Raw genomic sequence first — 16,330 nt, 5'->3', positions numbered from 1 at the left:
CTTGGTTAGGGTTAAGTTATTTTAATCTCAACCGTCGATTGTAAATCAATCTCGGGTGTTGGTTTACCAATAGTTGTTGGTTTACCAACAGGAGTAGTATAAAAGGAGGTCAGGGGGGCATTTGGAGAAACATTTGCAGTGCTAGCAAATGAGTTTGTAAGTTTGCAGTGTTAGCATGGGAATAGCAGTGGGATAAATTAGGAGGTTGTCGGAATTCTACCAGTAAGAGGCAAGGAATTTTGTCTCTTGATTTGCTGAAATTTAATATAATTTCTCATCTGTAGAACTGGTTTTCCCTTAGGGGTTTTTCCAGGGACAATTTGTCCGAAAATATTGTGTTCATTGTGTTGCGCATTTCTTTTTGTATTTTATAAGTGAAGTTGCAGTTGTGTTATTTTTTGATATTAGCTGAGAATTTATTTTCAGCAGTTTAATAATCGTTTATGATAGGAGATTAATAATCAGTGATTGCAATAGTTAACTTTTTCACTATATATATATATATATCTATCTAATTTTAAATTAATCAATTTGCTTAATTAGAATTCAGTTTAATTGGGGTTATTAAGAATATTTTAAATAAAATATTTAAAATTATTTTTTTTTTGAAAATTATCAAGAGAAGAATTGGTTATTTTTTAAAAAAAATGCTACCAAACTTAGTGAAACTTTAGGTTAATTCTTTGGATCCCTTGGCGGGGCGTTACACTTGGTATCAGAGCCCGAGTTTCTACATTGGGAGCTCTGGGTATTTTGGAACAAACTAGGACTTTGAACTATTATGTGTATCTCTTTCAAACTTGAAAACTAGGTGAACTAAAATAGAACCTAAAACTGTTGCTTGCATATGCAACACTTAGTTCTCAAAATTGAAAATTATACTTAAACCTAAACATAGGCAAAACTGAAAATTGAACTGAGTCTTTTGTAGAACATGTGCCTTTTATGTTATTCAGTAGTAATAGTATTCTGTACCTTGGGTATTGTTTTATAATGGTATCTGGGACCAAGTCTTCTGCTAGAGGCCGTGGTAGAGGCCGTGGTCGTGGCAAAGCTATCAGTGTCCATGAGTCTATCCATGGAAGATCTGCTCATGAAGAGAGCGGAGGAGAGCACGCTAGTAAGTAGCAGGAAGAGAGCCGTAGAGAGGACCAAGCTGAGTCTGAGGAGGTTAACTTGAGACAAATGATGCAAACCATTCTTGATCGCCTACCTCCTGCTCATGAACAACATAGAGCATATCAGACAGAACAAGAGCATAGACCCAAGTCTAGGAGCCCTTAGAAGGATTGACAAAGATCTATTGTATCTACTCAGATGAAGAAAAGAAAAGAAGTTGGGCATAGATATGAACAGTGTCACTTGGGAGCTATTCTTAGAGAGTTTCCGTGAACGATTCCTACCAGAGGAATGGAAGCAACAAAGGGCAGATGAGTTCCATAATCTCAGGCAGTATTCTATGACTGTGACAGAGTATGAGCGCAAATTTTACGAGCTCATGTCCTTTTCAGGATTCAGTGACAGCTCAGTTGACACAACACTTTATTAGAGGTTTGAACAATTGTATAATTGGGGGTGCCAAGGTATTTGAGCCGAAAACCCTCAAGGATGCAGTACAACGAGCCATCCTTGTAGAAGAAAGTGTCAACCTGGTCAAGGAGGTTTTGTGGGAGCACCCGCAGCATCAGGAGCTAAAGGCAACTACAACTCAAGTGGTAATAGGAAGCCTCCTTTTTCTAAGGGAAAATAGTATCAGCAGTAGTCTCAACAGACGCAGCAGCAGAAGGGACCAAATTCTTAGGCTCAAGGTGGTGGCGGAGGTTCTAACTCCAAGAACAACCGCAATGCTCAGCGCAATAAACGAAATCAGCTAGCTCAGAGCAGTCAGTCTTTTGTTAGCAAGAACAGCCGTCAACAATCAAATGCACCACCTATGGGTAGAGGTTCTGGCAGAAATACAGGATGTTTTACATGTGGGCAAGTTGGACATTTTGCAGCTCCCTGTCCACAGCGAGCACCTCAGTATTCAAGCCCTAGGCCAACAGCATCAGAGCCTACAGTAGGAGATGTAGGAAGAGCTCATAGAGTGTTTGCAGCAGTAGATCACCGTCAGGCTGATCATCAGGGAACAGTGGTTGAAACCACAGGAGCTATTCGAGTTACATCTCTTTCAGTGTTATTTGATTCAAGTGCTACAGATTCATTTATTTCTCCATCTATAGTTGCTAAGTGTAAGCTGGATGCGATGAAGCAAGATCATGGTTGGCAAGTGGAACTAGCCTCGGGCATTAAGATCTCCACAGATTCTGTAGTTCATAAGTGTGGGCTTAGTCTAGGAGGATTTGAGATTGCAATTGACCTTCGGGTTATACCCCTTGGTTCCTACGATGTGGTTTTGGGTATGGATTGGCTTGGATCTCATAGGGCCAGTATAGATTGTAGGAAGAAGATTCTATTGTGTCAAGATGACCAAGGGAATGATGTGAAGATAGTTGGGATACCAAGGCCTATATCTCTATGGATGATTTCTGTCATGCAACTGAAGCGGAGTTTCCGTAAGGGATGTCAGATATTTGCTATTATGGTAAATGATCTTGATGAGGAAGATCCTGTGAGGAAGACTTTAGATCACCCAATTTTACAGGAGTACACAGATGTCTTTCCAAGTGAGATTCCAAGCATGCCTCCGAAGAGGGACATCAATTTCAGCATTGATCTGATTCTGGGAGTGCAGCCTATCTCTAAAGCTCCTTATCGTCTAACTACATAGGAATTGAGTGAGTTACAGCTTCAGCTAGAGGAACTCTTGGCCAAAGGGAGCATTCGACCTAGTGTATCACCATGGGGAGCTCTAGTGCTCTTCGTGAAAAAGAAAAGACGATTCTTTGTGCCTTTGTATTCATTACAGACAGTTGAATAAGGTGACAATAAAGAATAGGTATCCTTTACTTAGGATCGATGACTTATTTGATCAGATCAAGGGAGCTACAGTATTCTCCAAGATCGACCTGAAGTTAGGATACCACCAACTTCGCATTAAGGAAGCTGACATTCACAAGATCGCCTTTCGAACTCGCTATGGGCATTATGAGTTCACAGTGGTACCTTTTGGGTTGACTAATGCTTCATCAGTTTTCATTAGTTTGATGAATGGGGTGTTTCGATCTTATCTTGATAGGTTTGTGCTTGTGTTTCTTGATGATATATTGATATATTCTAAGTCTCAGAATGAACATGAGGAACACCTGCAATTGGTTTTACAGTGTTTAAGAGACAATTAGCTTTATGCCAATGCAGCTAACTGTGAATTCTTCAAGAAAGAGATTTAGTATTTAGGGCATGTCATTTCAGGTGATGGTATTTCAGTGGACCTTACAAAGATTCAAGCAATAGTAGATTGGCCTACATCAACTAATGTGTCAAAGATTCGTAATTTCATGGGCCTAGTGGGTTAGTATCACAGATTTGTCCAAAACTTCTCCAGAATAGCGCATCCTATCACTTCCCTTCAGAGGAAAGGAAAGAAGTTTATATGGATAGAGAAATGCGAAGAAGCATTTCAAAAGCTCAAGGGACTTTTGACCAATGCACCGATCTTAGTAGTACCTGATCCAGAAGGAGATTTCATGGTGTGTACAGATGCTTTCCTGGAAGGGATTGGAGCGGTTTTGATGCAAAATGGACGGGTGATTTCGTATGAATCACGCAAGCTCAAGGATCACGAGCTAAATTATCCTACGCATGATCTTGAGTTAGCAGCAGTAGTTCATGCTTTGACAAGGTGGAGACATTTCTTGTTGGGGCACAGATTTGAGCTACAGAGTGATCATCGCAATCTTCAGTATATTTTCACTCAGCCTAATTTGAATGCTTGCCAGAGGCGTTGGATGGAATTCCTATGCGAGTATGATTTTGAGGTAAAGTACATACAGGGAAAGGAGAATGTGGTGGCAAATGCTTTGAGTCGCAGGAGACATGTGATATCATCTAGGACTCTTAGTGTTGATTTGAGGAGTCAAATTCTTCAGGCACTTTCTACAGATTTTTGGTACCAGGAAGTGTGCAGAGAAATAGATTCAGGAAGACTTTCGGAGGGTAAGTTTGCAGGCTACATCCGAGATTCAGATGGTCTTTTGAGACATTCAGGGAGGATTTATGTGCCGTTACTGGATGAGCTTCACACCTTGATTCTAGTAGAGGTCCATCGTACACCTTACTCGGCACATCCAGGTGTCAAGAAGATGCATGCTAATTTGCGGCGTTCATTCTATTGGTCCGGGATGAAGCGAGACATTGCTGATTATGTGGCTAGGTGTCTTGAGTGTCAGAGAGTCAAGGCAAAACACTAGCACTCAGCTGGACTTTTGCAACCAAATTTCATTCCTTCATGGAAGTGGGACATCATCTCTATGGACTTCATAGTAGGATTACCTATGACTATTCATCGTCATGATGCTATCATGGTCACCGTTGATCGGTTGTCTAAGGTGGCACATTTTTTACCAATTAGGTCTTCCTACACGGCAGCTTATGTAGCGAATGTCTTCATGCATGACATTGTGAGACTACATGGTATTCCCAAGAAGATCATTTCTGATAGGGATCCTGTTTTCACATCTGCATTCTGGACATGGCTGCAGCATGAGCTTGGAGCACAATTAAATTTTAGTTCGGCATATCACCCGGAGACAGATGGTTAGACAAAGAGGGTGAATCAAGTTTTAGAAGATATGTTAAGGATGTATGGGATGGATAGGCAAACACATTGGGAGGATTATCTCTACCTAGTGGAGTTTGCTTAGAACAACGGGTATCACAGTTATATTGGCATGGCATCATTTTAGGCTTTATATGGACGTCCTTGTCGTACACCCTTGAGTTGAGATAGTCTGGAGGATCGCATCTTGTTGGGTCCTGAGATGCTTCGTGATATGGAGCAACAGGTAGTGTGTATTCGTGAGCACTTGACTACGACACAAGATAGACAGAAAAAGTATGTTGATGCAAATAGGACAGATAAGCAGTTTGCTATGGGAGACAAGATTTTCTTGAGAGTGCATCCGCAGAAGAGTCCAATTTGTTACAGAAAGGGTTCAAAGCTAGCACCTCGCTTTGTGGGACCATTCGATATTCTTGAGGATTGGCCCAGTTGCTTATCACCTTGCTCTACCGCCCAGCCTAGCTCGCATTTATGATGTTTTTCATGTTTTAGTGCTTAGGCAATATATTCCTAATGTTGTACATGTTCTTGATTGGAATGCGTTTCAGGTAGAGGATGGGCAGCTGGCTTTGGAGTCGATTCGTATTCAGGAGCAGCGGGAGTTGACCCTCAGGGGTCGAACCATCAAGCAAGTGAAGGTCCAATGGGACCCTACTGATGATTCTTCAGCTACATGGGAGGATGCAGCTAGATTACGAGAGTTATATCCCTACTTGTTTGTAGGCTTCCAAGAGTAAGCCTAATCCAAAGGGGGGTGGATGTAGTGCCTGCCCTCGTTCACATCTTTCTAGACACATTGTTGCTATTATTGTCAAACTATGTTAAACTAGTTTTATGTTGATAGTTAGTAGCATTGTTTTGAGACTATCAGATATTGTGCTATGGATTCAATGGATGAATGATGAGATTACTTAGACTCTACATCTCATATATGCTAGTTGGGATCTACACGATGCACCACTTCCTGTCATTACCTGTTTAGCTTAGCATTATATATATTGTATGTACATGCATGGTTTTTTATGCAGGTTGCAAGTATCGGGTATCGACTTCCCTGAATTGCCAGGATGAGTGTACCCTATCGCACTGTCTCAATGGTAAGAGAGGGGAGATAAATTTTTAAGTCCAAATCCTAAACCCTTAAACCTTTTTGTCTTAGAGAGGTAGGACAAGTATCCGAGAGATTCTACCTTCTGAATGTGTCAGATGACATAATTCGTGATTTTTAACCCTTTAGACTGATTTTGTATGGATTGTTCTATGATGGGTTTTCATATTTTATCTTGGAGGTCTATGGTGAATTTTCTATTAATTAAGTCTTAATAAATAGATTTAATTAATAATTTAATTATTTGGGAAAAGTTAATATAATATCATGATCTTTGGATATTTTGATTATAATTAATTAAATGGGGAATTAATTGAGAAAAGAAATTAAAATTAATAATAATAATAATAATAATAAAGAAAAATAATAATAAAATGATAAATAAATAATAATAATAAAAGTAATAAAAGAATTAAAATAAAAGTTATAAGTTTGCCTAAGAGTAAACACACCTTTTGATTGCACATATGTCAACAACATAGGAGATAGCGCACAAATTAAGCACATGGTGTCTACAACCTTATGACTCATCTAGAAAATTGGAAAAGACTGATGCTTAGTTGTCAACACCTTCTAGTTGTTTCTACAGACATTCTAGGTGCTTCCTGAGAGTTCTTTATATTCAGGCACTCCTAGAAGCTTAGGGAGAGCATGGTTGGAAGACTGAGGAACGTTGGAGAAGGAAGGAGCTTACTCTGCAAATTCTGAGGAGAAGCGATTTAGCATCAGTGTCCAGGTAGACACTCGTGATTTTTGTATATGTCATTTTCACTTCTCGCACTTCCTGTCTTCTTCGTGTCTTCTAAATGCTTTTTGAGGATTTCCATACTTTGGTTGTATGCATTTTGTCATGGGTATTTAAATTTCATATAAGAAACGTTCATATGCGTAGATCCGATGAAATTATGGAGCTAGGGTTAAAATTTATAGTCAAACCTATTAGAAGCATTAATGGGTAAATTTAGAGAACAAATATTTTATAGGAAAATTCTTAAATTGGAAGCCTTTTTTAAAAATTGTGTATATGTTTTCTGTAAAAATATACATGTTTATATATTTTTCAGATTTGCATACATATGCACACTTATATATGTGTGTGTGTGTGTGTGTGTGTGTGTGTGTGTGTGTGTGTGTATTTGATGCTGTAGTATTTGTCTAAAAAAAAAACTTTGCAAACATATATATACACGCACGCACGCACGCACATGTATATATATGTTTGTTAAAACCGCGGTGAAAAGAATATATATATATATATTGAAAAGTCCGAATCGCGATATCCATTTGAGAAAAAATGTTTTAAAAATTAGGTGTGAATGTTTTCACTTATTAAGACAACTTACAATGAGTTACCCTGGCAGCCTCTTAGGGCCCCGACCCCCATTGCAAGCCACTTCCCGACACTACAAGTAGATAACCTAGCCTAAGCTCATGGAATCGTAAATTTCAAAATCTCAAAAGATAATCCTCAATATAAACATCAAATCTCCATGAGTCAACTGAAAAGCATCCATAGATAATCATGACCACAACAGTTCTCTATTGGATTCTGAAGGTACCCCTGATAATCACAATAATCATTGGTTCTTAATAAGCAACCAAAAAGCATTTCAAAATAATACTGATCAAAGACTCCAAAATGGTTGAGTCAAAACACGTCACCACATGACATCATCAAGATCAGATAAACAATTTCAATTCCATCAAATGACTAAAAGTAACCTAAGTATAATTGATCGATGACTCAAAATGGTTAAGTCAAGTGTCTCGTACACATGAATCTCAACTTCACACAAAAAGATTGGAAAGTAATAACAATTAATAAATACAAACATCTCATAGAGCATACTATCACATAACCATAGTTGGGTTTATAAAGATCAAGTGAAAAGACATCATCATGACATCACAATCATAACCCCCGAGCCTTTGGTAGACATCCTATAATTGGTCAACAACTAGTCAACCCAAAACCCAAAACAAGAAGCATAGAGAAAACACAATGCAAGCACATGTTTTGGTTTGCTAAAATTCCATAGTTGAATAAAATGTGGAGGTCTCAGTTTTTGTTTTCAAATTTAGATATCAAGTGGAGAAATTTGAACGTTTTTACCTAACCATGTGTTGTTTTGAAGAATAAAAGTTTTTCCCTCTAACTCTTAGAATTCAATTTTCTAAATGTTCTAGGAATAAACGTTATACGTTATTTTGGTAATGAGTTATCATTTTTTTTTTAAATAACCAATTCTTCTCTTGATAATTCCCAAAAAAAAAAATTAAATTAAATATTTTATTTAAAATATTCTTAATAACCCTAATTAAATTGAATTCTAACTAAGCAAATTGATTAATTTAAAACTATATATATATATAACCATCCCTTAATATTTTTAAACTAATCACAAATCGCATTATAACTTTTACCAACGTTATTAAAAAAAAGTGTACATATTACATAACGCAGCCCGCAGTAATGACGTCGCTGTCAAGCGATAGAGTCGTGCAGTCCGACCTCTATCGCAGGGCCTGCGACGGCAGTCGCAGTACCTACGACAGCAGGCTCGGCTGCTGGCACTTTTATAAAGGGATCGGGGTGGGATAATACCCCCCTCCCAACCTTATTAAATTTATTTTTTTCTCTAAAACGTTTTTATTAAACGTTTATCAAATGTGCGATTCGGATTTTTTATATAAAGTTTCTCACTGCGACTTAACATTCGATCTTTCAATAAATATATATATATATACACAGAGTTTTATACTACAGCATATATATATATGTATGTATGTATGTATGTATGTATGTATGCAGATTTGGAAAAATATATAAGCATGTATATTTCTAAAGAACATATACACAAATTTTTTTTAAAAGGGCTTCCAATTTTAAGAATTTTCTTATAAATTATTTGTTCTCTAAATTTACCCATAATTCTTCTAATAAGTTTGACTATAAATTTTAACCCTAGCTCCATAATTTCATCGGATCTATGCATATGAAAGTTTCATGCAACCAAGATATAAAAATTTTCAGAAAGCATTCAGAAGACACGAAGAAGACAAGAAGTGCAAGAAGTGAAAATGACATATGCAAAAATCACAAGTGTCTACCTGGACATTGATGCTAAATCACTTCTCTTCAGAATCCGCAGAGCAAGCTTCTTTCTTCTCCAATGTTCCCGATCCTCCAAACGCACTCTCGAAGCTTCTAGGAGTGCCTGAATATAAAAAACTCTCAGGAAGCACCTAGAATGTCTCTAGAAACAACCAGAAAGTGTTGACAACTAAGTACGAGCTTTTTCCAACCTTCTAGATGAGTCATAAGATTGTAGACACCATGTGCTTAATTTGTGCACTAACTCCTGTGTTGTTGACATATGTGTAATCAAAAGGTGCCAACGCAAGTTATTACAAGAGTATCACCCGATCTTGCAACAAATCTCAATATTCAAAATCCTTTCCAAGCTCTCCTTTTATAGGCTTCTCACAATCTGAAAACTACTTAATAGTTTTACAATGTGATGTGCAAAACCTCCTTGACCTATGTTGTCCAAGAAAGACATGAACCAGGTTAAAAATAGTCTCTCATAGCCAAAGTCTTAGCCCTTATTTTTTACCCTTACCAGTTGACATGAAATGAGTCATAACTTTAGAAATGGCCCTCTTTTATTATATTATAATGAGGGTATCTTTTGACAACTAATTTTGTCTTTTCCATAAATGTAAATAACTGCTAACTACATTTATAAAACCATTTAGAAAATATTGCAAAATTGAAACATATATTTTCTCAACAATCACTGACTTTAGATTTCTATTTTCTTCCTTCAAAGTGTTACCTTCCATGCTGTCTTCTCTTTTAGAGACTGCGCGCGGCTGCAACATGCAATCTTCTCCTTTCGGAAGTCAATGGCAATGTAGCCGAATGATGGGGGTTTTGTTTTTCTCTTGACGTTTTGTTTTACCTCGATGCCTTTCATTAGAGCTGAATGGTTTCCCAGCAAATGCAACACCTGGCAATTGTATTTATTGCGAAGTTTCTAATTTCTTATATTTTGAATTCAAAGTTCCCGTTTCACAAACCGACTGCTAGAGAGAAGGGGCAGTATTTTAATTTTTTTATCGCAGTCGATTGAACATAGAACAAATCGAAGAAATCGAAACAAAGTAAATAAAATAAAATAAAAATTAGAGGGTGCTGATTGTTTGTCTACTTCAGTGCTGGTAGTTTGCCAAATCCTCACCATTTGCACCCAAGTTGAATATAGACAGAAATATATTGCATTTATGTTAAAAAAAAATTAAAATCACTATAAACAAACACAAACTGCTCGTATTTAAAAACAGACGATTGTTACTGTAAGTTTAACATTGATCTGTCCTATTTGAAGAACTCTTATACAAAGTTTGTCATGCATCAAATTTAAAAACAATCTCAGATTTGTCATGCATCGATTCTTTATATAGTTCTAACACGTATTTCATTTGTCCTCTCGGCAATTCTGCTATTCCCATCTGTTTAGTATCCTTATTGTGCATTACAGGAACGCCAATTACAAGAACAAAACAGGCATTTACAAAAGCAGGTACGTGAAATGCAACTTACACTTAGATTTTCAGAATAATATACAGAGCTTTTTTTTTTGATGAAAACAGTCTACAATGGACCCTATTGTCTAAGACTGCAATTACAGGTTGATGAATGTCAAAGGCAACATTTCAACTCCCTGCCAATTGGTCCCCAGTCATGGGACACAAATGCAGTGGAAAACAATGCATACATTGTTCAGCTAAATAGATCAAACTCTGAGGAGTGTGAGCCTACACTGCAGATCGGGTATTATACAATGCATCAGCACTTCCTTAGCACTTAAGCATACGCTTATTGTATAACTCTAACTTGTTTTTTTAAGAGAGGAAATTGTCAATTTACATTTGAATGGATATCATCTCTAACACCTATTTTACATTATAAACGCGACACCTTTCATTTCGGAAGAGTAGTTTATCTCTATTTCCTCCTCTTTTAATGTTGTGTATAACCTATTTTACGATTCAGCCTATAATATTTCTTAAGTAACTACACTTATTTTTTCTTTTTTCTTTTTCGTACATTACTTCCCAAGAATAGTTTCTGCTAATAACATCGTTTTGCATTATACAGGTATAATAATGTTGTTATACCTTGAATGGTATATTTTATCAGCATTACCTTGGTTTTTCATTTCAGAAACTCTCTAATTCTTTCCTTTGTATACGTGTATATGAAGCAGGTACCAGTATGTCCCACCTGTAGCAAGTATTGCCCGGCATGAGCAAACACAGCAGAATTACATGCAGGGCTGGAATATGCTATAGATGGTTCCATGGGAAAGCAGAACTATAGATATCACCATAGCTGCGTAAACTTATTTTTATATATATTAATATATATACGCACATGTAAGGAAGATGGTAATTTCAAGCATAATCTTCCGTTTAAGTCCGTCTTTGTTTTGGATAAGATACCAAAATTGTGTGCAGTGTCCTGCCATTTTATCATGTCCTAACCTACAACCATGAAAGCTGACAATTTGGTAATAGTATATATATTTATGTATTATGTAATGTTCATAGCGGTTTTCTAACAAACATATGAATTACTTTCTCTGATGAATTTTTCAAGTAAAAATTCAGATCTTAGAAGCCTAGATACTAGATTAGTGTCAACAACAAAGAATGGTAACTGTAATCAAGACTGATTCACAACTATTTTATCTTACATATACCCATATTTTCTGGGATCTAAATCGAGTTTTGGCACTGTGGTCGCAATGGCAATCTGTTTATTAAGTGAAGATACCATTTTGTCTGTGCAATTGCCTCAGCTGCTTAATCCTGTTCACATTTAACCTTAAAAGTGTACCTTTCTACTGAGAATGACACCTTTTTATTAGTCATTAGACTATAAATACCCATTGTCCATAGATTTTGTCTCGTATTCTTTGTCCGTTGTCAATACTGCTGCTCACGTGCAATTATTGCCACTGCTTAAAACTTTAAAGTATGTTTTGAAATAAAACAAGTTAATTATTGAGAAAAAGGATACATGGCTGTATAAGATTTTTTCCTATTTTTATTGTCTTATTTTTTCTAACAAAATTTATTTTTAGAATTTTAATTTAAACATTCTATTTTTAAGTGTTTTTTAAGAAATGAGCAAAGTAACAATTTTCAAATTTTCAATTATTCTTTTATTTATTGGTTTTTGAAGATACAAATTTGTTCAGTCAGAAATTTTAAATATTATTTTTAGATAAAAGAAATTTTCAATAATGATTATCTATAGTAAAAATAATAATTATATTATTGAAATTATGATGACCAAATTTAGTTTATAAAAAAATCTACAATTAATTTAGGCTATTCAAAATAGGAGTGATTAATTGAATGTAATTAAGTACAAAAATTTACATTAGTGAACTTTTCAATCGAAAAAATATATAGTAAACAGGATGTGATGTTACTTTTGATTGTTAAATGAAAGTCTGAAGTTGATTTGTATATACTTAAATTAGTCTCTCTGCAAAATAAGATGACTTGTATTTTGTACTTTAATTGTTCTTTGTGGATAATCATGAATGTTATAATCAACTCTTTCAAAAATAATTTAAATGTTTTAAATGACTAGCATTCAATCATGGTGAAATGAGTTATCTTAGATTGGCCCTTGGAAAGAGATCCAAGACTAAAGATAATAGCAAATGGTCCTAGATTTTGTATTGGTTACTTTATAGAAATCAAACTATTAATTACATCACAAATACTTAAGAAAGGATGTGTATTCTACATTGATCCTTTCTTATTATTGAATGCAATGAATTTAAATATTGGTAAATAACATTAGTTAGCACCAATAGTGTTTATTGAGCTATAGATCAAAAAATAGAGGAGGTTGCTTGAATTGAATTCTTTTATTTTGAAAAGGGATAAATTTGTAATCAAGATGTTTACCTACAGATGAGTAAATGTGCTATTGTGTTACAATAGTCATTAAGGTGTGTGCATGCAAGGATAGGGTTGGCTAAGGGTAGAGGTATAGAAACATGTGTACAAGCTTTGATCTAGAGAATGAGCTCAACTTTACACAAGATTGCATCATTTGTCGATATGTACATGTATAGATACATTTTCTTAAAATTAAATATGATATGGTAAAGAATAGTTTACTAGTAATTTGAGGTGGAGGTGAGTCTTCAAATGGTTTTGCATCTAAAGTTATGGTGTTTATATGCATGTGAATTTAATATTTTGACATTAAAAGATGGTAAGGGGCCCATATAAAACAATAAAGAGTATAAGGTTTCTATTGTAAGAATATCTTTTGATATGTTCTCACTCCACAGTGTTTGTTTGATAAAGAGAAATAGAACCTTTGTGAACTATGTGGGAAAATGAATAATATGAAACAAATGGCATGGATTAATCTACCCATAAAGTAAAAATAATACATGTGAAATGAAATGAGTGTTAGTATAAGGGCATATAAAGTACAAGGCATTTCATACTTGATAATACTTACTTTGATCTTGGTGATGAGTACTTATAACATCTATACTTGATCATTGGGTCATTCAAATTTGTGAGAGAAAAAATCATTTATTTGAGTAAATATAGTTTTTGACAGGCAATGTGGTCTTAAAGACCATTTTGGATAGGTTTGTATTCATTAAATACATTTGGGAGTCATTTGGAATCTACATTGTAAAGTTTCATTAAAAAAATTTAAAACTTGTCATAAAAGTTGCAATGTTATCAAAGGATGGAAAAAGTTGTAAAATGTGCCTTTCATGGCATTCTTTGATGTATTAAGGCTTATTTGTCCTTGGATAGGCATATGTAGGTCATTACAAGTCATTTAGGATAGTTTTACAAAGTTCAGAGTCATAAAGCAAAATATTGTCAAAGGTGATATCATTAATCACAATGCAGGAAATGTTCTCATATTGTCCTAGAACAATCAAATAAGTTGAAAAAGTGTTTATGGCTATTGTAAGGGGGTGGTTTTTGGTGTAGTTAGTATGTTTGTGAGTGAGAAAGGTCAAACGAATTGTGGTGGTGGAAGATTGTTGGCAGATTTGATCAAAAGTTTATTAAATTAATTAGCTACTCCTTGCATATTCCTTATCTATACAACTATATCAATCAGAATTTATGAATTTATATAGATCCAACTTGATGTGGAAATCATTTTTTATTTTAGTTTATTATGTTACCTTTCATTTGAATCAGTTTTTGAATTAAATTTCTTACCAGATAATTTAAAATTTATAGTGATTTCCTTTTAAACAATTAAAATATGCAAAGGATAAGAAAGTTGTATTTCTTTATTCATGAAAAATTTCATGGATTGGTGGAAGTATTCTTGGGAATGTCTATTTATGTATCATTGGCTTACAAGCATGCGGTTGAATAATATTGGAAGTGTTAGTGTAAATAATTAATTATTATTACACTTTACTTAAGTTTACTTAGGTTAAATGCATTATTTTATTATTTATCATATAGACACCTAGAAGTATGCATAGTTAGGTGAGTTGTCTTGTTGACAACACAAGAGTTTGCATAATCATTTGAGTTGTCATGTAGACAACATAGTTGTTCGCACTCTAATTAAGCACATGGTGTCTACAACATGTCTTTATGAGATACACTTTGGTATTCTTATCCTCTCATTATCGCACTAACTTTTGTGCTCAATGGAGGATAATCCACTCTTGGTGGACATGTGCTTAGTTTTGAGGCTTATCACTTTGCTAACTCCTAGTCAGTCTAGAGGCCTTTATATACAGGCTCTTCTAGTGTGTATTGATACATGATATTCTCATTATTGTTATTCAGCTCATCCATTATCGGTCCATATTATGCTAGTGTTTGAGCCTCTTGATCTTGGTGTTATTTTGTTCTAAGAAAAATTCTTACATGGTATCTGAGGGAGCTTCTCTTCACATAGCCATTGGAGACAATTTTTGTTTCACCTCTTAGAGGACCCCGATTCAGATCCGGAGTATATTCAGCTATTGAGAGTGTCTAGAGCCAAAGTAGACCTCATCATTGCGTTCGGAGTGTCAGTTCGGTGAAATTTGATTATAAATTTGCCTAGCCTAGGGCATAGTCAAATTTAAGGCAAAAAAATTTTGCAAACTGGAACCTGAAGGCCCGATATGCGAAACTAGTATGATCCTTTAGATCTATGAATTTAATTTTCATATCTACATTTTTTATCTATTATATTTTTTCAGAAAATTTTTGGCCTATTAGGCCTATAGAGAAGCTTTTTTTTTGCAAGCTTACTAGGTGGTCAAATTCGTAGCACCAGTGAAATATTCCACGGCATATTCCTTACAACCAACGAGATAGGGCTTCACGAAAGAATATTCCATATAAACCAGTAATATCCAACAACCAATAGCACAACCAAACTCATAGCAAATCAAAGAACCAACAGCTCCTTAAGCCGCTTTAACATTCGTAGGCTTTTTGTTTTATACACCCTAGCAATCAAATTTGGGGTGCATGTGGGATTAATCCCACACCACCCACTAGTATTTTCACCCCTACCGGCCGTAGACTTCCCTCCCACTGGCAAACTTTTTGATGACTATCGAACTTCCTCCTACCATGTCTGTAGAGGTAAGGATGTTGCACCCCACCACAATAGTAGGCACAATCGGCGCTAGCTCAGCAAACTTTTCGGCACTAGCTAAGACAACATCAACTTCCCACATGGCGCTTAGTCACACGCCACATAGACACCTAGTCAATGATCCTAGTCACCATGCACATCAGTATCTGTACAGTATAGATCTAACATGTCATCAACCACATCATTCGTATGGACTGCCACGTCATCTGGATTGCCCTTTTTCGCTAACGTCAACATTTCATGAGCCTAAATTTGATGGTTGTCTAACCATTACAAGCAAGACATATTGCACTACTGCAACAGCCATTTGGACATCAATTTTAACACAGTGTTTTGTTGAGTAGATCCCTTACCATATGCAATTTTGATTTGATAGTCCAACTTCAGGAGGTCATATCTCAATCATCCGGACTCCAAATTAGGTGCAATTTTTTTTTATTTGAGCTAGAATTTCTTGAATTTTTTTAGTGGTGCTATTATTTTCTAGTTTTGGTTCACGAATTTGTCAGAAAGTTTAGTTTTTGGCAATTGTACCTATCCAATCCTGCATTTTGCAACTTCAAATGCTCTGTACAAGCTCATCTGAACACATTTTTAGGGTTTTTTTTTTTGAAAGTGCATTTTTTGTCTACTTTCCAGATCTACAATCAGATTATAGGCTTGTGTGGACAGAAATACCACCTTTAGAAATAGGACATTTTTGCATTGCATTACTTTGATTAAACTTCAAATTTGTTGCATATCTGAGCTCCATTGCTAAGTACCAGATTTGAACTCCAAGAGGAGGTTGTAAAAAGAAAAATCAAAAGTTCACTTT

General features: G+C 35.5%; 1 protein-coding gene across 5 annotated transcripts in view; it reads left to right on the top strand.

Moving 5' to 3' along the window:
• The window catches only part of LOC149554458 (MADS-box transcription factor 6-like), a 191,636-nt gene extending 180,019 nt beyond the window's left edge, over positions 1 to 11,617 (top strand). For 3 of the 5 annotated variants that reach the window (XM_089828522.1, XM_089828525.1, XM_089828521.1), the window contains 3 exons: positions 10,352 to 10,414; positions 10,523 to 10,665; positions 11,102 to 11,617. In XM_089828522.1, coding sequence (XP_089684648.1) covers positions 10,352 to 10,414; positions 10,523 to 10,665; positions 11,102 to 11,186 — 291 coding nt within the window. In that variant the 3' untranslated portion in view covers positions 11,187 to 11,617. The remainder of the gene's footprint in view (positions 1 to 10,351; positions 10,415 to 10,522; positions 10,666 to 11,101) is intronic. The other 2 variants (XM_089828524.1, XM_089828523.1) reach the window with 1 other exon arrangement.
• The last annotated feature ends 4,713 nt before the right edge of the window (positions 11,618 to 16,330 follow it).

This window comes from Cupressus sempervirens, chromosome 5 (genome assembly GCF_028749045.1).
Source record: "Cupressus sempervirens isolate cs-2001-9-10 chromosome 5, ASM2874904v1, whole genome shotgun sequence".
Lineage (NCBI taxonomy): Eukaryota > Viridiplantae > Streptophyta > Pinopsida > Cupressales > Cupressaceae > Cupressus > Cupressus sempervirens.
Note: the sequence above shows the minus strand (reverse complement) of the source record. Positions and strands in the feature narration are given on the sequence as shown.